This window comes from Alnus glutinosa, chromosome 12, assembly GCF_958979055.1.
Source record: "Alnus glutinosa chromosome 12, dhAlnGlut1.1, whole genome shotgun sequence".
Taxonomy (NCBI): domain Eukaryota; kingdom Viridiplantae; phylum Streptophyta; class Magnoliopsida; order Fagales; family Betulaceae; genus Alnus; species Alnus glutinosa.
This window is the reverse complement of record NC_084897.1, coordinates 21,477,471-21,501,387: the sequence shown is the minus strand read 5'-3', so window position 1 is coordinate 21,501,387 and position 23,917 is coordinate 21,477,471. Positions and strand designations below refer to the sequence as shown.

The window sequence follows — 23,917 nt, the reverse complement described above, 5'->3', positions numbered from 1 at the left end:
CGGTTATTGGCTAAAACCGCTAACCGCCTAGCGGTTATTTTATTTTACCAACCGCAACCGCTAACCGCCTAGGCGGAGGCGGTTATTTTTATAACCGCCGGTTAGCGGTTATAACCGGCGGTTTAAAACCGCTTTTGAATTTCGATTTTGGGCCTGGTTTAGACCGGTTTTGGGCTATGTTTACACCAGTTTTGGGCCAGGTTTACACCGGTTTTGGGTCGGTTTTTGTACATATTTTAATTTTTTCAAAAAAAAAATTTAATACTTTTTGGGCCTTTTGTCCTTTGGTACAAAATTAACAAATCTAAATACAAAATTACAAATCCAAAACACAAACATAACCAAATCCAAATCTAATTTTTCAAATCCAAATAACCAAATTCAAAACCAAACAAATCCAAATAACCAAATACTTAAAGACATTACAAATCCAAAATAACCAAATTCAAAACCAAAAAATTACAAAATTTTGGTTTTTTATTTTAATATATATATATATATATATATATATATAGCGGTTAGCGGTTATTTATAACCGTTTTTAAAACCCTATAACCGCTTTTAAAAGCGGTTAGCGGTTAGCGGTTTTAAAGCGGTTATAACCGCTCCGTTTGAACACCCCTACTCTACATCTCCGGTTCTCTCTCCGATTCGATCTCTCTTCCTCAAGCTCTCTCTCTCTCTCTCTCACTCTCTCCCTAATTCGGTCTCTCTCCCGGGTTCTCTCACTCTACTTGTTTTGGGTCATAGAGAAGAGAGGAAGGAAGGATTCGAAAGATGAAGAAAGGGAGAAGAAAAGAAGAGGAGGAAGAGAAGAAGGGGCGGTGGACTGGTGGGTTTTGAGAGAGAGAGGATAGAGATGACGAGAGGAGAGAAGAAAAAAATAATAAAAAAATAAAAGTAGAAAAGAGAAAAGATAATAAAATAAGAGTAAAAAATAGTATTTAATTGATATAGAGAAAATTTAGAGAATTTATTGTGGGGTTTTTTTTTTATAGAGAAATAAAAAGTAGTTTTGTTCTTTAAATATAAGAAAAATGATTGAGAAAATGATGTGAGTGTTCTAAGTACTTAAAAAAAAAATTAAAAAATAAATAAATAAAATTAAAAAAGATAAATTTGATAAGCCGAATGGGTAACCAACGTTATCGTCCAAGCAAATTGATGCTATCAAATCATCACTAATTGTTGGTGATTGTGAGTACGGGATATAACGACAATTGAATACAAAAAGATTCTCTTTTGCCTCCATACATCTATAAACGACACATTAAATGATAAAAAAATTCTGTTACGAAATGTCACCATAACTACAGTAGAGGTTTCCAACTTTAATTAACAGCCTTTTAATTTTAATTTTTTTTTTTTTTTCTGATATGCCATGTGGAATAGTGAAACAGACAGTACACATGACCACGTAGTACTACTGTCTTGTTTGGCTTGAGAGAGAGGCATTGTTATTTGTTATTTGTTAGGGCAATCATTCAAGAACGTGAAGTAAGATGGAGTGAACCCAGTCATGTTCGTAATGGAATGTGTGATTTCAATTGCAGATATTGCTGATCCAACGTCATTTTCCAAGGACAGACAGAGTAAAAAACACTCAAGGATGAAGGACCCATACTATTTGTCTCAAGCATAAGAAATAACGTACCCTGTGTATATATATAATATAAGTTCATAAATTACGGAGGGGACGATTTATAAGTTAGATTAAAATGTTTTGCTATTATGTATAGATATAGTATTAAGTCATTGACTACTAATAAGTGAGTAGAACCGCTAAAAGAGAAAGGGCTACTATCGAGTTAGTGTCAATAGAATGAGTTGTCATAGACGTCGGCTGTGGAGCGTGTTGCAGTCTTAACTATGTGTATAGCACATTCTCATTACAAGCCGGTTTTCAAAGACGAATTTTACATGATGCTTGTATTATTTCGTGACGTGTTTGTCTGGCAAGCTTCGGAGTAGAACACGATAGTGCTATGCACTATTCCTATTTTTTTTTTCTTCACATTTTCTAATAACAATCCATATCAAAACGTTTACACTTTTTGACTTTTGTATATAAATTTTTTAAAATTTATATCACATCATCATTTTTTTCTACTTTCAAAATTAATAATCCACTACTCTGTATGTAGTAGCCTTGGTTTATCTTACGTGACGTGTTTGTTAGAATGTATTCTGATATTTGCCAGACTGATTTGTCTCCTTCTATAGGTTGATTTTATTCCATAATATTTTTCAATAATTCTCTGCCTTATTCAACTATGAACTACCCATAGGCATTTAGTTTAGTTCACTTCAACTTCAATTCTCTAGTTTATTTCATCAGGTTTTACTAGGCCGAGTAGTTTCCTGTCTAAATCAGTCTCCAAAACAAACAAGCTTGAAAATAAGACTGAACCATCTCTCTCTCTCTTTGAAGATATATATTTCACTAATGAGCCTCTCACGTAGCTGAGTAGAGGTAGTGTGATCCTCAATGGCCCAACAATTGGGTCCAGTTTCTGGTGCAGAAAACCGGCATCCAATGCGGTCCCTCACCCCCTATATAGCGTTATTTTCAATTCCAGGTTACTGCTAAGCCAAGCCAATTGCCCATGAATACTGGTAGTATATGCTGTCGGTATGAATCTCTCTCTCTCTCTGTGGTTACTGGTTAGGTGAGGGACAACATTAGCCTTACAAAGGGAAGGAAATCAACTTTAAGCCCACCAAACCATGGATACCATGTTGTGAACCAGAAAACAACAACAAATAATTAAGCACTTCCATTAAAAGTGTGGGAAAGAGACTAGCAGTCTAGCACCCTCTTAGCCTACCATAATCCAACAATCAATATCTTGTTCTTTTATCTTTGATATGCTGCTTTTCGGCTTCTCTATGCAACATCACATGAGAAAGTGATGGACCATTTGTCCCCCCCCCCCCCCTCTCTCTCTCTCTTCCCCTTAATAAGGTGGGTTGGAGAAAACTTTAGATTATGATCGCCTTATTAATAGTTAGGCGCAAGTCCAACAAAATGGGACCCACCTAGACACTTTTGCATTGTTTTGATTTGGTGACTTTTAGCTACTAAAAGTTAGTTCAACAGCAAAATCCATTACCCCAATTGTAGTTTGCTTTTGAACTCTAAAATGTAATCATTCAAACTGAAGGATAATGATAGGCTACACCAGTGACAACTGAGGAAGAGCAGGAAATTTCCTGAAAGGAAGGAAAATAAGACAGGGATGGAGTCAAATTAAGACAGAAAAAGGTTTCCAGAAGAAAGGTGTGATGATGCATACTAACAGTGGTTTGCAGAAGAATTTATGGAGGTAAGAGAAGATAAGAGTGCATGAATAGGGAAGTAAAGAAGGCCCAGTACAACTACAATTGCCAGGGCTCAGGGGTTCCTTGGAGTAGCATTAAAGACTTTCTGGCTAGATCTTCATTGCACATTACCAACACCACCCAAAATAAAATTCTTCCAAGATAAAAGAATGAAGCAAAACAGGAGAGGCAGATTTATAAGCAGAAAGTTGCATTGATGCTTTCATGATTTTGGTTGGAGTTGGAAGAACATGGGTTTTGGCTCTGAGATTCTCCACATGATGATCATCATCATTTTCATTCTCATATCATTGATTGATGGTAAGGTGTTGAATGCTGCAGAAGACTTCAATGTTCATGGAGATAGGATTGGATACTACATTCAGAAAGTTTCAGGAGAGGATGAGAGCGAAGAAAAGGGAGCTTTGATAGTGGAAAAGTTCAGAGCTTTGCTCGGACTGAAAAGCTTCCACATAAGAAACCCATCACATAGAGGTCCTGAGAATATGCCACCATCACCCTCTCCATCTCCCACCATTGAAGCTGAAGCTCTATCTCCAGCTCCAGTTCCTGTTCCAGTGCTGCATATCCATGGAAATCCCCATCATCCATCACACAGTTCAAATATCCCACTACACGACAAGGCTCAAAAACAGAACAGAGATAAAGACCGAGTTAGAACGATTCTTGTTGCAGTCATCTTGTCTGCGGGAGCTGTCTTCTTAGCTTGTGCTCTTGGACTCATCTGGGTCTGCAAGAAACGCAGGAAACAGAGAGAGAAACCCACAAGAATAATATCAGTCTACAGCAAAAAGGGAGGAACCAGAGGTAAACTAAAGAATGTGAGTGCCCAAAATTCAGCAAGCAAGGTGAGCCGAAATCCTGGCCTTGATCTCTTTTATCTTAATGCATTAGGGAAGGATTTAGAGGAGCAGACATGTCTTAAGCAAATTACTGAACCTGTAAACACATCATCATATGATAGCACCCATAAATGTACAATGCATGAGATGGAAGAACAAAATCAAGAACTTGTAAAGGTAGAATCTGATAATGCTAGTAGCTCTTCTACAAGGGAAATTACTTCTGTTCATGAGGATGCAGAGTCAATCACATATGAATCAGATGGTGGTAACTCTTCATCTGGTGGCAAAACTATTCCCGTTGAATGCCATTCATCTGATGATGAATCTTTCCATTCTTTTGGTGAATCACTTTCATGGAAAAACGTCCGGCTTTCCAATGCTTCAGCTGGTAGTCTTAGTGAGAAATCCGATGTTTTCAGTACTCCACACGAGTCACAGATCAAACGTTCTCTGCTCAATTCTTTAGATATTGAAATGCCTCCACAATCTTCATGCTATCCAAAACCGGAAAAACAAACAGTTGAATGTTCTTCAGACAGTCAAAATAGTTTGAAACACCCATCACCATCACCACCACCACCACAGCCTCCACCTCCGCCACCTCGTGTGACATGTTTTCCTCCTCCTTCTTCAACTAGAATTACATCTAAAGCTTCATGTTCTTTCACATTGCCAAATTTATCATCTCCAAGAAATTCATATTCTTCATCAGGATCAAATAGAACTCCACAAAGAGAGACTCCTTCTTCATCTGGAAACCCCCCTAAACCATCACAATCACAAACTCCATCTCATATTCCTCCACCACCATGTCCACCTCCATTTTTGCAAGGAAACAACAACTCTACCAAAGGCCCACCTCCTCCACCATCTCAACTGCCTCGATTTACTCCACTGGGCAAAGACGGAGCTCCATTAGCAAAATTGAAGCCACTCCACTGGGACAAGGTTAGAGCTGCCCCTGATCGTTCTATGGTTTGGGATAAGCTTCGATCAAGTTCATTTGAGTAAGTTGCTTTATGTTATTGGTTACTTAAACTTTTTTCTTCCTTTCTTTCTGTATACAATTAAACATGTTATGAATCATGATAAAGGTTGGACGAGGAAATGATTGAATCACTTTTTGGATACAATCTACAAACTTCAATGAAGAGTACTGATGAAGCAAAGAGCAAAACTCCCTCTCCTCCAAGCAAGCATGTGCTTGAGCCAAAGAGACTACAGAACATAACTATACTCTCAAAAGCCTTGAATGTGACTGCTGAGCAAGTATGTGAAGCACTACTACAAGGTATAAGTCCTAAACTTGAATTCAAAAGCAATCGTAATCAAGTGAAGTTTTTCCTATAATTTTTATCCATAAGATACAACAAAATATTTGAAAATGAGTAATGTTATTTATTAGACTGCTATATAACTGCCATACAATTAGGATGATGCGACAGTAAAAATTAGTCATTAATATTTTGTTTTTTTTACAAGTGTTGATCTGAGAGCTAATTTTTACTGCTACGTCATCCTAGTTATATAACAGCCTACTAAATAGCATTACTCTTTGAATATAATATGGCTCCACGTCTCTTATGGCTCCACATCTCTTACTGTGAGAGGAGTTGTATATTTCTAAATACTTGAAAACATTTATCTGTAGAAGAGAGGTATAGCTTATCTAAACTATCGGCAGGTTTAAACTTTCTGTGGCTCTTTCATCTCTATTTGATCATTATCTTCAATATTTTCAAATGGTGTAAAACAGGGAATGGGTTGAATTTACAACAACTGGAGGCACTGGTGAAGATGGTTCCAACCAAGGAAGAAGAGGGAAAGCTCTCTGGCTATAAAGGAGATATTAACGAACTGGGGTCTGCAGAGAAGTTTGTCAAAGCAATTCTAAGGATACCATTTGCCTTTGTACGAGTTGAAGTCATGCTTTACAGAGAAACGTTTGAAGATGAGGTGGTTCACCTGAGGAACTCCTTTTCAATGCTAGAGGTAACTACCAAACCATAACCACAATAGTTTTTGTTAAAACCAACACTTCTAATAGATATATGTTATTTACACGACCGCCATACGATTGGATGATATTGCAGTAAAAATCAGCATTGATTTTTCTTTTTGCAAGCTCCTTGCTGATCCAAAGGTTAATATTCACAGATACGCTATTTCAGTTTTATGGAGGTCGTATAACAGTCCACTAAATAGTATTATACTTTCCGATATAATGATCACTCTTACTCTGATTTATGTTTGTTACCAGGAAGCCTGCAAGGAACTCAGATCAAGCAGACTTTTCTTAAAGCTACTTGAAGCCGTGCTGAAAACAGGCAACCGTATGAATGTTGGAACAATCAGAGGAGGTGCTAGAGCATTTAAGCTTGATGCCCTCCTTAAGCTTGCTGATGTGAAAGGAACAGATGGGAAAACTACCTTACTCCACTTTGTCGTTCAAGAAATAATCCGTTCAGAAGGAATTAGAGTTTCAGATAGCATTATGGGAAGGATCAGCAAGAAAAATAAAACTAATACTGTTGAAGAAAGGGAAGAAGATTACAGAAGAATGGGTCTTGAACTTGTTTCTGGTCTAAGTACTGAACTCTACAATGTGAAAAAGACAGCAGCAATCGACTTGGATGTTCTTGGAAGCTCTGTTTCAAACCTATCAGATGGAATGGCTAAACTGAAACATCTTGTACTCAGGGACTTGTGGGTGGATGAAACCAATGGGAACTTTGTCAACTCAATGAGATCCTTCCTAAATTCTGCAGAGAAAAAGCTAAAAGAATTGCAGGGAGATGAAGATGGGGTCCTCACACATGTCAAAGAAATTACTGAGTATTTTCATGGAGACGTGAGCAAAGAAGAAGCCAACCCACTTCGAATATTTGTGATTGTTAGAGATTTTCTCGGAATGTTAGACCATGTTTGCAAAGAGCTTAGAAGTTCGAAAGCCTCACGCAATCCAAATCCTCTGGCACCATTCCGGTAGTTTAAATTGCTTGCTGTGTTTATGAGATACAACCCATCCATCACCTATCAAATACTGACTTTGTTTTTGTTTCATGTAGAGCTTTGAAACATGTAGATTGGATTGTTTGCCTAAATTGTTAAATTCACAACTTATCCCAAAAGTTAAGTTGATACGAAATTATTAGTGTGTGAGCTCAAACTCTTCTTAATACGTGAGGCCTAACCAGTAAAATATTTAATTGAAATAAGGTAAATTGGCGAAGACAAGATTTAAACTCAACATTTTGTTTTGATACCAAGTTAAATTATCATTTATCCCAAAAACTTAATTTAATTTAATCATTTAATCATTATTATAATATGAATGGTTAATATTAAAAGCAAATCCAAACTAGAAATTGGTATAATTTACTGACAGAAAAGACTAAAGTAGACAGTAGCAGCAGAGGTGGAACCAACCCTAGCCTTGAGGGGTCCGGGCCACCCAAAATTTAAACAATATCCTAAAATTTTTAAGATTTCTTCTAAATTCAAGTATTTTTATGAAATGGAACCCCAGTTTTTTTTTTTTTTTTTAAGATTGTTTTGTCTCTCCTAAAATTCTAGTTCCACTAATGAGTAGCAATCATTATCCTAGTTTATACACATTAAATATTAATAAATTCTTATGCAAGACATTTATTTTATACCCATTTTAAAGACGGTGATTTTTCAAGCACGTTTGTTCAAAATTTCAAAAGAAAGTTTAAGAAGATTTCAATCAAACAATTTGTGTATGGTACTGCACAATGCTTATTTCATTAGATTATTTCTGCCGCTTTGAGTAATAAATTAATAATCCCCATCCCCACCATATTTTCACAGCACTAGATTAATTTTTTTTTTTTTTTTTGACATGTCCGCACAAAAAAAAAAAAATGAAGATTATAGTTAGCACCTTATTTATTACAACATTTTCTCTAGACAAGGATTATATCCTACAATATGAGTAAGAGTAAAAGATAGTTTGGCACACCATTACCTTTATGCTTCTTAATTTGAGGGCATATTTTCACAATCTTAATTTGAAGATTGTAACCTAACTATAATTGAAGATTGTGACTTAACTACAATTAAAGTCTATCACGTAGTCCTAATTCTCCAATAAATAAGAGTACGTTATATTGTAAATATTTTGACTTTATCCTGTGTACATAAATTATAGACCGAACCACGTAATTTTTTGTATCTATCTATTTATATTTTGCATTATATCGTCTATCAAAAACAATTGTCTCCCAACCCATTAAGTCATAAAGACGATAGCCTTTTAACCATAAGGATAGTCGATAAAGATACGTCATGTAGCCCATGACTCAAATTTATAAAGGTTTTGCGAGCTAGTCGAAGCATAACATTAGCAACCATAAACTCCCAAATGGGTATATTAGGGATTGGTACTATATAGTTTTTCATTAGGATGTTTCCTTGATATAAGTGGCGTGGGAGTCCTGATAATTTTTTTATTTTTTATTTTTTATTGTCCTAATAATTAGATAGGTGGCGGATAAGAGGGCATCCCCCGAAAACGTTTTGCCATGTTTGCTTGAAAAAGTAAGGCTCAAGCTATGTTAAAAGGGTGACAATGTTTGTGTTATGTCACTCTGTTTTGTTGTAGAGTGAATAAAGATGTATGGCGTTACAACTTTTACTATAAATATTTTACAAACTAACATCACAATCCACGTGGTCCTTACCACGTCAAACACTAAATAGTTAAGTTTGTCATGTTTGCTTGAAAAAGTAAGGCTTGAGCTATGTTAAAATGATGGCGGTGTTTGTGTTATGCCACCCTGTTTTGTTGTAAAGTGAAGAAAGATGTACAACATTACAACTTATACTATAAATATTTTACAAATTAACGTCACAATCCACGTGGCAATTACCACGTCAGACACTATATAGTTAAATTTACCTACCAAATTTTGTTGTTTAATTTTTTTTTTCATCCATGTGACACAATGCTCACATGGCCTGCCACGTAAGTTTGTAAAAAATTGTAGTACTCAAAGCATTTTCCTTTAATAAAACACCAATAATGATTGATATGATACGGGAAACAATGTTAGAAACTACATTTTTATCCCACAATACTGAGGTGTCAATTCAAACCATTTTTTCAATCAACCATATATAAGAGTTGACTAAGATTGTAAAGTCCGCATTGTGATAAATAATATTACTTATGCTACGAGTTTGAGAAAAAAAAACACTACTTCCTTCAAAAAAAGAAAAAAAAAGAAAAAAAAACACTACAAATAACATTTTAGGCTAAACAAATAAATAAAACAAAGCTTATGAATCGTTTCATTTTAATGTCACCAAATTTCCATTTTTTGTAAAAATGGAGACCAAACATGTAAATTTTACTTTTGAAGGGAACTCCTAAGCAATAAAACATAAACGACGTCGTTCTTCTGCTGCCCAAACCGAGAATTAGCAAATATCCAAACTATCCCTGAACTCATAATCCCGCCTTTTTCTCCTTTCCAGTTTCTTCACGCATCAAGAACTTTCGGGTCCCCGACTTACAAAAAAAAAAAAAAAAAAGAACTTTCGGGTCCCCTTACGTGTTAGCGTCCCATTGAACACCACACGTGTACAGCAAGTGCCCGAACAATAAAGCGATTCAAACGCTGACGTGTCGATCTGCTATTTGCAAGAATACTCTAGCACCCCAACACAATCGAGAGACTATAAATACCCCTCGTCCTCGTTTCCCTCCACTTCAACATATCGAAGACGACGAAGAGCAATCAGCTTCGGATCACTGAGAAAGCTAAAGCGAAACGTTCATCAGTGTCGCAGACTCCAACGAAACGACATCGTCAAAAAGAGAGCAGCGCAAAACAATAACAATGAGGTCGATGGACAAAGCGGTGGCATTTTTGCTTCTCTTTGCTTTAGGCAAGAAAGGAAAAGACAAAGCTCTCACTCTCTGTTTTTCTTTTTCTTTTATTTTTTGTATTTAGATTCACATGTGGAGCTTTGTAAAGTGTAACTTCTGTTTTTGCTCTGTTTGGATGGAGGGAAAGTGTGGGAAAGAATAAGTAAGTTAAAGGTTTTTTAGTTAGTTTTTTTTTTTTTTTTGATGAATAAAAAACAACATAACGGAAAGCTTATGGGTTTTTTTTTTTTTATTTTAGTTTTCGATTACTCGTTTAGAGCATTTTCTGGGCAACCAAACAGGGGACGAGAAAGTTTGTGAGTAAGTTTCGGTTTTGGAGATATGGGTGCTCTGATTTTGCAGAAAAAATGAATCGATATTATTCCTGGTTTTTGGGGAAGAAAATAAAAGATGCCGTTATCACTGTTCCAGGTATGATAAAAACTTCTTTTATTTAAAGAAGTTTGTTTCTATATCGTTTGCGATATATATATTGAAATAGTATTGCATCGAATTTGCATGAAGAAGTGGGTGGTCACGGTTTTGAATGTCATGAGAATTTTCGAATGAACAACTGAACATGAACCATGTTGATAAGGATAGAAATCATCTTTGATGAATAGTAATTTGCTTATCTAAATTAAAGGATTTGTAATTATTTTCGTTTCATGGCCTAACGGGTTTCTATTTGTTGCTTCTTGTAGCTTATTTCAATGATGCGCAGAGGCAGGCCACTAAGGATGCAGGCATTATTGCCGGGCTGAATGTGGCTCGGATAATCAATGAGCCTACGGCCGCGGCTATTGCCTATGGTCTGGACAAGAAAGGAGAAGAGAAGAACATTTTGGTTTTTGATCTTGGTGGTGGAACATTTGATGTTAGCATCTTGACCATTGATAATGGTGTGTTCGAAGTTCTTGCCACTAGTGGAGACACCCACTTGGGTGGGGAGGACTTTGACCACAGAGTGATGGATTACTTCATCAAGTTGATCAAAAAGAAGTACAACAAAGATATCAGCAAGGACAAAAAAGCTCTTGGGAAGCTTCGTAGGGAATGTGAGAGAGCAAAGAGAGCCTTGAGTAGCCAGCACCAAGTACGCGTCGAGATCGAGTCTCTTTTCAATGGTATTGATTTCTCAGAGCCACTGACACGAGCAAGGTTTGAGGAGTTGAACATGGACTTGTTTAAGAAGACAATGGGGCCAGTGAAGAAGGCTCTGGAAGATGCAGGCCTGAAGAAAACAGATGTTCACGAGATTGTACTTGTTGGAGGAAGTACTCGTATTCCCAAGGTGCAACAGCTGTTGAAAGACTTCTTTGATGGCAAAGAGCCAAACAAGGGTGTTAATCCTGATGAAGCTGTTGCCTATGGGGCTGCAGTTCAAGGTGGAATTCTCAGTGGCGAAGGCGGGGATGAAACCAAAGGTAATGATATTCATGGATTTGGCATGTTGGTGACTAACAACTTACCTAGGGTGTTTGGATAATTCTTAATAAGATTTCCCTTTTTCTCATCTGCAGACATCCTTTTGCTTGATGTTGCTCCTTTGAGTCTGGGAATCGAAACCGTTGGTGGTGTGATGACGAAATTGATACCTAGAAACACGGTTATCCCAACTAAGAAGTCTCAGATCTTCAGCACTTACCAAGACCAGCAAACCACAGTGTCCATCAAGGTATAACATATGAATACACACAAATAGACATGAGAAACCTTACTCTTGATAAATATACTGCTGCTTATACATGTTGTACTTGAAAATTTCCAGGTCTTTGAAGGTGAAAGAAGCTTGACAAAGGATTGTCGTGAACTTGGAAGGTTTGATCTTTCGGGCATTCCACCTGCTCCAAGGTAATCTTAAACAGAAGTTCATTATCACCAACGTGGAGGAAACTTGGGATATTTCAACATAGGAACTTATAAAAGCGCACAAACAGCTTCCTTCAAACTTTACTGCACTGAAATGGTTTTCTATATCATAGGTTTCTTATCAATGATCTGATTATTATTATTGCAGGGGAGTGCCCCAGATTGAGGTAACCTTTGAGGTTGATGCCAATGGTATCTTACATGTGAAAGCAGAGGACAAAGCGGTGAAGAAGTCGGAATCCATCACCATCACTAACAATAAGGGGCGGCTGAGCCAGGAAGAAATCGAAAAGATGGTGAAGGAGGCTGAGGAGTATGCGGAAGAGGATAGGAAGGAGAAGGAGAGAATAGATGCCAGGAACAATTTGGAGACTTACATATACAACATGAGGAGCAGCATTGGTGACAAGTTTGCGGATAAGATTGATTCGGACGACAAGGAGAAGATTGAGAGTACACTGAAAGAAGCTCTGGAATGGTTGGATGATAACCAAAACGCAGAGAAGGAAGAGTTTGGGGAGAAGTTGAAGGAGGTGGAAGCAGTGTGTAATCCCATCATAAAGCAAGTTTATGAAAAGAGTGGTGGAAGTTCAGCTGAATCTGAAGATGAAGATCAACCAAATGATGAGTTGTAGAATGGGAGGATGATAATTGAGGCTTCTTCCCAATTGTTTTGTTTTTTCAGTTTCCTTTCTACTATCTACTTTCAAAGCACAATTTTACTACTTGGGCAAAACGCTCATCACCATGTTGCACCTCGTTCTCATGAATAGGAGAAATATAGTTATTAAGCTTGTGGGAAATTGTTTATTTTATTTTAAGGTTCATGAATTTAAATTCTTATCTGGTGCAAATTGTGAATAATACTGCTACGAGTCCTTATGATATTTGCAAAGGTTAATGGCTCATATTAGCATCTAACGTGCTATTATATTTTGGATATCCATGCAAAATCACGTGTTTATACAAAATAGAGTAATGTTTTTTATACAAATTTTGTTTAATTTTTTTTAAAATCAATCATGGTCCACGTATAGAAAAATAGATTTAATGATTCATCATAAAAAAAAATTGTTAAAATTGTACAATAATTATTTTTCATACAAACTAATAGATAATCATAAGAAAAGGTTGAGTTATTTGTTCAAAATGCTACGTATAATTTACCAAGTTTGTAAGTATGATGTTTTTTAACCTATAAAAGATAAACTGACAATAGTTTAAATTCTAATTAAACCTAAAAAGAAAAAAATCCTTGAACCATCTCAATCAACGTAAATTTTTTTTGAAACTTTTTATTCTTTAATGTTTTTTGTAAAGCAATTGGAGTGGCATACTGGCATGTTATTATTATATGATTGTCTTCAACTAGTAAGAAGAAAGTCATTGAAAAGATTTTTTTTATTTTTTTTTGAAGGAAATTTAATAATTTCATTAATTCATCGAGGGGCCGGTAACGAAATTACAACCAGACTGAGTCAAGTGAAGGTTGATTATTTAAGTTTTTTTTTTTTTAATTTTTGGTTCGAAGTTGAACCCCTCAAGCCTTGTAATTGGAGAATGGTTCATGTTTCGATTGTTTGGAGTTTCCAGTAATCATAACACCAAATTATGTAGGAAAATATTGTGTAGATTAAAATATTAAAAAAAAATATATATATATATAGAGTGAAAGTCATTGATCCAAGAACATTGAGATAATAGCTACAAATCCTCCTGCTGGAAAAATCCTCGTGAGAACTCTCTCGAACCCTCTGCTATCTTTCTTGGTCTTTCTTGGTCTTTCTTGGTTCACCAGCCGGGAAGGACTCCCCACCCTTTTTCTTCTCATCTTCTCCTCTATCAGCCTCTCTTCACTTTGCTCACTCCTCCTTTGAGGAAATTATCTGGCTGGAGGTTTCTCTAGCTTTACCTCCCTTGGAGGTTCTATCCACATGTTGCACCACTGTCGACGGCTTCTCTATAGTTGGATCTGTCTCCTCCTCCTCCTCCTGTTCTAAGCCACGGTTCCTCCGATATTTTGAAGTTCTTAAATCTTGGATCAACACGCGCCAGAGCATGCACCTCACGTGCCGATGCGGGGTCAACTTAATGCTGCTTGTGCTACTCTGCACCAGCTTCCTCCGTCTTCGCCAATCTCCAGTTGTGGTCCGACCGCCAACGATGGTGTATTTTATTTTATTTTTTTATTTTTTTATTTTTTCCTGCAGTTGAGTTTTGATCTTTGTAGGAGACTCTCTCTATAGAGATTTTGTTCTGTTCATAGCCGAGCTAGTCCCACTTCAACCCTTGGAAGGGGGTTGTTCAGTTGTTCTTTCCCTTCCTAGATCGGTGCCCACATCTCAACTCCTACGAAGTGATTGTTAATCTTGACAGGGTTGAAGACTCTACAAAGGGCCATGCCCCTAATCAACACTAATTTGGTTCTTATTCCGCTTCGTGCAGACAAATCCTTGACTTTATCCAAGGTAGATAGGGCCAAATAAAAATTGATTCTTTTGAGATTGAAAATTCTCCCATTCTCTACTAGGTTATTGTTTTGGCTCAGCTATATCAATTTTTGGATTCATTGTTAGGAAGCTCACTCCATTTTATTAATCTTGTAACCCTGCTCTTATTTAATGAAACTGTATTTACAAAAAAAAAAAAAAAAAAAAATTGAGATAATGAACTGTAGAGAATTTATATCTAATCTAAAAGAGAAATGATCCCTACACTCATTTCTCACAACAGCTCCACAACAAGCTGACGTGGCTGGTAATATTTTATTATTTTTTGGGAAATGATCCCTACACTCATTTTTCACAACAGTTCCACAACAAGCTGACGTGGCTGGTAATATTTTATTATTTTTTTACAAAAACAAAACAAAACAAAACAAAAAAAATAATAAAATATTACCAGCCACGTCAGCTTGTTGTGGGGCTGTTGTGAGAAATGAGTGTAGGGATCATTTCTCTTATTTTTTTGTTTTCTTTTCTTTTCTTTTTGTAAAAAAGTAATAAAATATTACCAGCCACGTCAGTTTGTTGTGGGACTATTGTGAGAAATGTGTGTAAGGATCATTTCTCAATATAAAATTCCATCCTTTTTCTTATTCTTTTGCAGTCCTATTCACATTGACGTAGGTCAAACTCGTTTCAACACATTCCAAAGGTGTTCTCCCCCACAGTAGGTCATATAAGGGAAAACCATTTTCGTCCTTATTTTCCTCATAAATTGCAGACATCATAGCCGCTGCAATAACATGCAGACCACAGTAAAAATCATAAAATCAATAATGAATTTGCAATAAATTGATGACAAAAAATAGTGACTTTATCTTACCGGTTGGTGGTAGAATACTAGAATGTTATTGATATATATATATATATATATATATATATATCAATTATATATATATATAACTGATCATGATAAGTAAATGTTCTTGACGAAAATGAACATAGCCTTCTCAGGGCTTAACTTGATCGGACCACATATACGAACTGGCCTACAGTCAAATCAGCAGGAACCAGATATCTAGATTCATCAACAAGGGGGATTCAGATTTTAGATAAACGAAAAAGAATGTAAATGCATGGAAAGTAAACAAACAATGGATCAACATTGGTGATACACTAAATAATCACTATAGGCCCACCTAATCAACCTCTACATGAAAAATAATCATGCCATAACTCACCGTCAGATCACAAAATCATCCTCATAAGAAAACTCACTCAAAATATTCTCTGCATGAAAACCATACACCCTTATCAATCACCAAATGCTATTAATTGCAACCAACAAGAAAAATCACACACCGTCGACACCAATGTCACAATGTTGGACAATGAGCCTCTCCCATAAAAAGGGGCACACCTTCCCAAGTACACACATTCTCTCTTCCCCATTCTTTTCATCTCTTTTTCTCTAAGGACCCTTACTGACTTGAGCATCGGAGGCTTTCCGCCGGCCCCCCTCCGGCTGGCGTCACCCTAGTAGCTTTTTCTTTATTTATGCAGGAGCCTCATCGCCGATCTAAACGTCCAAAAATATGTTTCAACAGACACAATGTTCTAAATCCACTCAAGATCTAAACAAAAACTAGAATCAATTTAGGCAATTGTTACTTGTGTCCCCACTAGGAAACTCTTTTAATTTCTTTTTCTTCACTAGGAAACTCTTAAAACACATTAAAAATCTCCATAACTCTTGCGAATGCATCATTGACAAACCATCTTAAAAGGATGAATGCTGAGAAATATATAGCTGAGTACACAATATGAATAGAGAATAAATACACAACCAATCACTAATGTAACTTAAGAAGCAAGCAGATAATAGCATCAACGAAAAGGATATAGTACCTGGTTTTCAGAAACCTAGTAGCTGTTACAAGTCAGTCAAAATTTCTTAACCTTGTTGATAAAATAATTCATCAACACGTTCCATCAAACATTACTTTATGTTTTCTAGCATCCAGAAACAGCACATGGCAAGTGATTCACAAGTATTACTCACAGTCCAAAAAGCACTTCAATCACAAAGTAGATATAGCAATAAAGAACAGCACAATCTTTCTAGGGGAAAGCATTTTCTGATTCTGCAACATATCAAGATATCATACATATTGCAAAGTCGTAAAACAATAGCTAAGAACAACTGACCTTTTCTTATCGATGTCAGGCACATCACTCTTTTCAGGCATTTCTACAATCACCTACACAACACAATCATTTAGCCCAATTAGAAATTAAAACTAAAACTTATACAAACACACACAAAGAATAATCATAGTATCATACTGGTATTCTACCGGGGTTCTTCTCTCTGATGCGAGCCTACCTCCTAGAAGAACACAAACATCAACATATATCAAAGGAGAATCTCTTCTTGTCTGTGTAAAAGCATAATATTCTAGAACACCTCCCGTCCTCCCCCATTGGTTGTCCAATCGCAAAACAAGCATTACATGACATAATTTAAGCACAGAGATAAAAGAACTCATAAATTATCATTCATACCCCCAAACACAGTCTATAGGTTGAAAATGCAAAGATTTTACAAAAGTTTCCAAAAACTCACGTGTCCAAAGAAACAAACAAAAGCATGTTCGTTGAATTTTACAAAAGTTTGAACCAAAAATTGACAATTGCAGAAAAACCCAAATAGCAAAACTCAAAAAAAGAAAAAGAAAAAGAAAAAAGAAAATCCAAAATTTCAAGGAATCAAGTTCATAAATATCATAAATAAGCCTATCAATAAACTAGACCAGAAGACATAAAAACTTGAAATTGCTTATTGGAATTTTCTAATAATAAATAAATTTGTAACAATAAAACAAAATAAAAACGAATTACCAAGACCAATTTTACAGCTATGTCTTTGGTTTCCCAAATCTTCTCCATCTAACCTATACAAAGTTCTTCATTGAATTGCGGTTTACTTTTCAAAGAACTAAGAATATGAATCTACACAATATAGCAATGTATGAATAACTCAGGCTTCAACCTACGAAACTAAACCAAGGCATTTCAAGTTTTCAAAAAAAAATTGCCTTTTTGAATAATTCATTACCCAAATACAGAATCAAAAATAAAAAATTAATTTGACAACCAATCACTCCCACCTTCTTATTTCTATTTCCTACATACTTCGTAATCAAAGAAAGACACTCTTGAAGACCAAGGATCAGAAAATACCGAGGACCAAAACCAATATATATATATATATATATATATATATGCCATACCCAAAAAACAAAATGCAAAAATTTGAGTCCTAAGAGCAAATTACCAAACACATTCATACAATAACCAATCATTTCCATACACACAATTGCATACATAATATAAATAGAGACAGAGAGAAAAAGGATCAGGATTTGGGACCTTGGTCGTTGCGGGCGGTGAAGATGATGGTGGAAGTGTCATCCCCAATGAGGCACTTCGCGATGCGGGTGTGGCAGAGGTGCTAAAAGGCAGCGCAGCTCTTCTGCAAGATGGTGTTTGTAACGACCCAGGAAAAAGCGCTAGCCACATCTGTGTTATCACCCCAAAATGACTAGTCATTTGGAACTTTCCTAAAATCCCATATGAAGCCTAGTTTCACCTATTAACTAAGCAATGTGAGACTTAGCACCTATGAGTATCTTTATAAACCACTCACTATATGTGAGCTATTCATCTCTTCCCAATATGAGACCGGGGTGTTATAAACCCCTCCCTTAAACTCATGACGTCCTCGTCAGGGCCACGCCATGCAGTACTTCAGTACCACATGGCCTAACGTTACTAGGTAAAACTGGGCTTTATAAGGGATTCTAGGAAAGCTCCAAATTGACTAGTCCTTTTGGGATGATAGCGCAGATGTGGCTAGCGTTTTTCCCTGGGTCGTTACAAAAGGTATCAGACATCAAGTTACAGGGGTAGCTACTGCTAGATCTACATCCAACCATTCAGACATCAAGTTACAGTCTCGGGAAAAAGAGTATGACACAAACGAATGTGTTGCACCAGTCAAAAAGCACAGTAGCCTTGCGGGATGAAATCAAAAGTGTACCTGTCACCACTTCGTTTGACGCTGCCGTATCACCTGGAGTCAGGGCATACACACGTGCAGGAGCAGCATTCCGTTGTTCCCCTAGGCGATTCTGATTGGTTGGGTTGTTGGTAGGGGCTCTGCAATCCTTCACGAGGTGTCCTGGTCCACCGCACTAATAACAAACCGGTTGTCCGACCCAGCATCTCCCATAATGCATTTTTCCACAGGTCTGACACGTAGGGCGTTGACCACCTCCTCCCTGATGATGGGGCTGTTGAGGAGTTGTGTTCCTTCCAGCGGTTGGGTTGAATCTTCTTTTGTTGTGGTCATGGGAAGGTCCCCCATATCGACTCCCTTGTGGAGCACTTCTCTTCCTTTGGTTGAAGTGCCCCGCATTGATTTTCAACGTCCGTTCAATCACTGCCGCTTTGTTAACAAGGTCCGTCATATTTCCAATTTCGAAGCCGACCACCTGATTCATGATTCTTGGCTGCAAACCCCTTTCCAACTTTCTTGCCTTCAAGTCTTCTGTGGGCACTAGGTACGGGGCAAACCGTGATAGTTATATGAACCTTGCTGCATATTGTTCCACTGTCGACGATCCTTGCACCAAGTCTGTAAATTCTGGTGCCTTAGCCAGTCGAACTGACTGGGGAAAGAAGCGCTCCAAAAATGCATCTTTGAAGTTCTTTCAGGTGATTGGTACGCCTTCACCTAACTGTTGTTGTAGGTGGTCATTCTTTGATGTCCACCAACGTTCTACTTCAGCGGTCAACTTGAAGGTAGCATAGCGGACCATTTGTTCGTCCATACAACACTTAACTTCCATCAGCTTCTCCATCTGCAATACCCAGTTCTCTGCAGCCACCGCATCTGGTAGTCCTTCAAATATAAGGGGTGTTGCTTATTGAATTGCTCAAAAGTGCAACCCTGTTGCTCTTCTACATTCTGTCTCACCTCTCAGTTTGCGTTTGCGCCCATCTTCAGTAAGTCCACTAGTTGGGCAGCCAATGCGGTCAAAGTCTCGGGGTTTCCGTTCAGCGCCGGGTTTCCCACATTTCCGCTATTCTCCTTCTCGTGGAGTAAAAATGATGTTATAAGCGTTGAGTAAAAATTAGGAAATGTTTCCCTAACACTAAACATAAGACAAAAAGGATGGACTCTGCTAGGCCGGAATGTGATTTCTCACTACCCCACTAAGTCTATCATGATGATCTGGCTCCTACGAGTCTACAGAACGTTATAACCTTTGCTCTGATACCAAAATTGTAACGCCCCCAAACTACTAGGATTAGGTTCGTCCATTTTCTTACACAAAGATTCATAAGGTTTGCCAGATAACCTAGCTAATATGCTGAATTAAATAAATTACCAGAAAAATAATTTTAAACTCAGAGCTTTAATAAATGTAGAAACGAGTATTTCGAAAAGAATAATTATGTTCGATACAATAAATGAAAATCCAAAGTAAAACTAGATTTATTGTGCCGGTGCACTTGTTAAGGTAAATGAAATGCAATATCCTAACGCTAGCCTAGATCCCATTTCTGTCGCCTAGGTCACTCTGCTCATAACCTGAAAACAAAACAAAATAAGGGTGAGCGATAAATGCTCAGTAAGGTAACCCTCAACCATAAAACGGTTGAATTAAATTCATTTTTTTCAAAACGGTTATTAAAACACACTTGAGATCTAAAATTTCCATAATGCAAAACATATGTTCGGCATTTTGCGTAAAGCATAGAATTATTAGTTCATAAATAAAATTTCTCATATTTAGGGCCCATGTACACTAGTACGCCCTGTGTACTTAGCGTTGCGCGGTCTTTGCTATGACTATGGCAGGTAACTGTGGCCGCAGATCTGCCCCCGTCAGCTAATTAATCAAAGTGCACTTAGCATGACCTAGAGACAAATTATCGCCTTCTCAATATTCTTCAGCCGATGCGCTTCCATCTCAAACAACGGTACCGAGCTTAGACCTTTGTGAATATCTCTGAGGCCAAAATAATAGTCTCTTCCACACTCGTTCCTCATTTATAAAAATCTTTCTCATTTTCATAACTATTCTTACTCTTTTCTCAATGCTTGGTAACTCTTTAGGCAACGTGTGAGAGGGTTTTTACACTTCTCTTTTCATTGCTATCAAAAGTAGTGACTTCCCATCTCGAGAACCAAATAAGCAATTTACTATAATTAGAAAATCCTTTATAACTAAAGCTTTTCTTAAAACTGTTGATTTCAAGAATATAATTTTTACCAACAATTTTCATCTCAAAACTATTTTAAAACAATTCTTCATGCATCAATGTAAATTTGAAATACATAACGAGAACAATTATTCGTAAATATGCTAGAATCAATGGATAAAATAATATGACATAAAATAATTTTAGAAGGGGTAGAGGATCCATTACATCTGTGAACACAGTACGTCGTTGAAATATTTCAACAGCTAGCTAATCACCTGGTATAGGTTTAAATAAATTAATACCTCGTGCTAGTCACTAGACGACACACTGACATCACTAAGATTCGTCTTGTTAGCCTACTGAGAATGGATTCCTTAAGCACATTTAACAATATTAATTACTCGAATAATACTTAAATCATTAAATAAGAAATAACACATTTTCTTTTATTGATATTAGAAATACGACTCAATAATGGTAATTGTCAAAAGAAATATTTTCTACCAAATTCATATAATTTGATAAATTCAGATATTACAAAAATATACGTCTATTCAAAATAATTTATTAAAAGGTTCCGTGATTCTTTTAGCAGTTTACAAGAACTTTTGAAACATTTGAATTAAAACTGTCTTTATTTTTCTGTGGGACAGAATTAAAATAACTATAATTTAATACAGTTATGCCAGGGAAAGATTTGTCATGGGGTCATTAGGACAGAGGAGAAGAGATAACAAAGCAGTTCATAACTTGCACAAAGAGAATAAAAGAAGAGAGGACAAAGCAAGACAAACAAAGGGTATTTTTCTTGGAATGGTAGATGGCTGGTACAACCCAAGAAAGAAGAAAAAAAGCAATAACTCTAACGCATGGCACTGCTGTACGCTGCTCAGAAAGGTGAAGAGGAAAAATTTAATGCTTGCTACCAGATAGAACCGGCTACTGTACGACCAATATAAAGAAAAGAAAATAAATAAACAAGGAATAATTCAGGCATGGGGCTGCTGTCTAAAAGAGTCAAAATAAATGAAAAGGATGAGAGGTTAGTCGTACGGTGCTATCGCTCCGTCAACAAAAGGAAAAGAAGCAGAGAAAAAAATATATTAAGTTGACTACTATAGTCCATCGACTAGACAAGAGAAGAAAGAAACAAAACAAAACAAAGTGCATGTGGCGCCAGTACATGGGGAAAGACTAGGGAGAGAGAAAAAGACAACATGCAACAAGGTAATACCCATCCACTCACATCTGTATCCAACAAGTAAAAGAAAATAAAATAAAATATGTCATGCTTATGTTGCTACAGAGGTTAAAGGCAAAGAAGAGAAAAACCATTATTCCATACCTTGTGCACGATTGAGAGAGAGAGAGACGACTTGAAAATATTTTGAGGTGAAGAATGAGAACGACAACTATGAGAGATACTTATAGGGGTAGGGTTAAGACAATTAGGGTTTTAAAATATTAATATAACATATTAACCGAAAAGGTAAAATTTAAATCGATATAAAATTTATTAAATAGTATATATATATATATATATATATATATATATATATATATATATATATATATATATATATATATATATATATATATATATATATATATATATATATATATATATATATAATATCGGTCTCTCTTTTTTCTTTTCTTTTTTCTTTTTTATTGCTCAATCATCCATTCTCATCAGTAGTAAAAGACCGTTTTACCCTTGAAAGGAAGTCGGGGTTATTACAATCTCCCATCCTTATAAGAATTTCGTCCTCGAAATTCGGTAATCGACTACAACAATAGTTATAGAAGGTACCTGAGGTATAAAAGTCGTACTCGGGTCCGTCTACGACATTCACTGCATCCGATGGTTCGTAAGCGAACATATCTTCTTATGGATCATAATAGATGAGAGGGTCCTCCTCTGGATAGGATTCTTCCTCCGATACCCATACCAGGCCTTCTTCAAAGCTAAAATTAGAGTAACGTGTATTCCCCTCGTCCATGTCATCATCGCCTAAGATTCTTATTTGTTCCTCCCAACGCGAAGTTTTTGTTTCGCCCTTGCCGATAGGCGGAGTATAAGGAATTACTTCAAAGGTCGGGTGCTTCCTACTTAGCATGTCCTTCAACTCCTTAATAAATCGGGCCCATGCCTGACATGGTCGGAAACTAGGACCGTGTGCTTTGGTTCGTCTGGTATATGCCCTGAGGTCGTTATTGCACGTGTTAATCGAATAGGTAAATAATAGGCATACTCAATTCCAATAACTACAAGAAGAAGGGAATTATATATATATATATATATATATGAATCCCAATTGGCGGGATTTATTATATCCGAGATAAGTTTTATCTACCTCAACTTCCTTGCTCGGTTACTAAGCAAATAAATACGGATATTTGTCACGCATAGTCTCTTCTTGTTCCCATGAAGCTTCCCCTGGCAATTGGTGGTTACTCCACATCACTTTGACCATTGGGATCCGTCTCCGGCGTAACTCGTTCTCCTTCTTCTCAATGATCCTCATGGGTACCTCCTCGTATGACAAATTTTCCCGTAAGGGAATCGTTTCGGCTTCCAACACGTGTGAGGGGTCTGCGACATATTTCCGCAATGCCGACACATGGAATACATTGTGCACTCCAGACAGATGTGGCGGCAATGCTAGGCGATATGCTAAAGGGCCAACTTGATCCAAGATTTTGTATAGTCCTATGTATCGAGGGTTTAGCTTACCTCTCCTCCCAAAACGGGTCACTCCCTTCATCGGTGCAACTTTAAGAAATAATTTATCTCCATTCGCGAACTCCAAATCTCTCCGTCGGTGATCCGCGTAGCTCTTTTGCCGGTTTTGAGCCTCGGTCAGTCTTTGCCGAATTAGTATAATCTTCTCTGAACCGTTTTGGGATTCGTAAATTTCGCGAATTGGGATTCATAAATTTATTTTTTTTCCCTTCTTCTTGTAGTTATTGGAATTGAGTATGCCTATTATTTAACTATTCGATTAACACGTGCAATAACGACCTCATGGCATATACCAGACGAACCAAAGCACACAATCGTAGTTCCCGACCACGTCAGGCATGGGCCCGATTTATTAAGGAGTTGAAGGAAATGCTAAGTAGGAAGCGCCCAACCTTTGAAGTAATTCCTTATACTTCGCCTATCGGCAAGGACGAAACAAAAACTTCGCGTTGGAAGGAACAAATAAGAATCTTAGGCGATGATGACACAAACGAGG

The 23,917-nt window shown here is 36.9% G+C and overlaps 2 protein-coding genes and 1 pseudogene across 2 annotated transcripts; 2 read left to right on the top strand and 1 right to left on the bottom strand.

Annotated features, from left to right (window-relative positions):
* Positions 1-3,105: 3,105 nt before the first annotated feature.
* LOC133851057 (formin-like protein 11) lies at positions 3,106-7,324 on the top strand. The gene is made up of 4 exons (XM_062287360.1): positions 3,106-5,194; positions 5,282-5,478; positions 5,944-6,179; positions 6,448-7,324. The coding sequence occupies exons 1-4, from the start codon at positions 3,573-3,575 to the stop codon at positions 7,174-7,176; spliced, it is 2,784 nt and encodes a 927-aa protein (XP_062143344.1). The 5' UTR covers positions 3,106-3,572; the 3' UTR covers positions 7,177-7,324.
* Positions 7,325-10,451: 3,127 nt separating this feature from the next.
* LOC133852652 (heat shock 70 kDa protein BIP1-like) lies at positions 10,452-12,842 on the top strand. The gene is made up of 5 exons (XM_062289417.1): positions 10,452-10,515; positions 10,788-11,510; positions 11,607-11,761; positions 11,855-11,937; positions 12,104-12,842. Exons 1-5 carry the CDS (start codon positions 10,452-10,454, stop codon positions 12,588-12,590), a joined length of 1,512 nt encoding a protein of 503 aa, XP_062145401.1. The 3' UTR covers positions 12,591-12,842.
* A 2,253-nt stretch (positions 12,843-15,095) lies between these two features.
* LOC133852651 (autophagy-related protein 8d-like) lies at positions 15,096-18,964 on the bottom strand (annotated as a pseudogene).
* Positions 18,965-23,917: the final 4,953 nt, after the last annotated feature.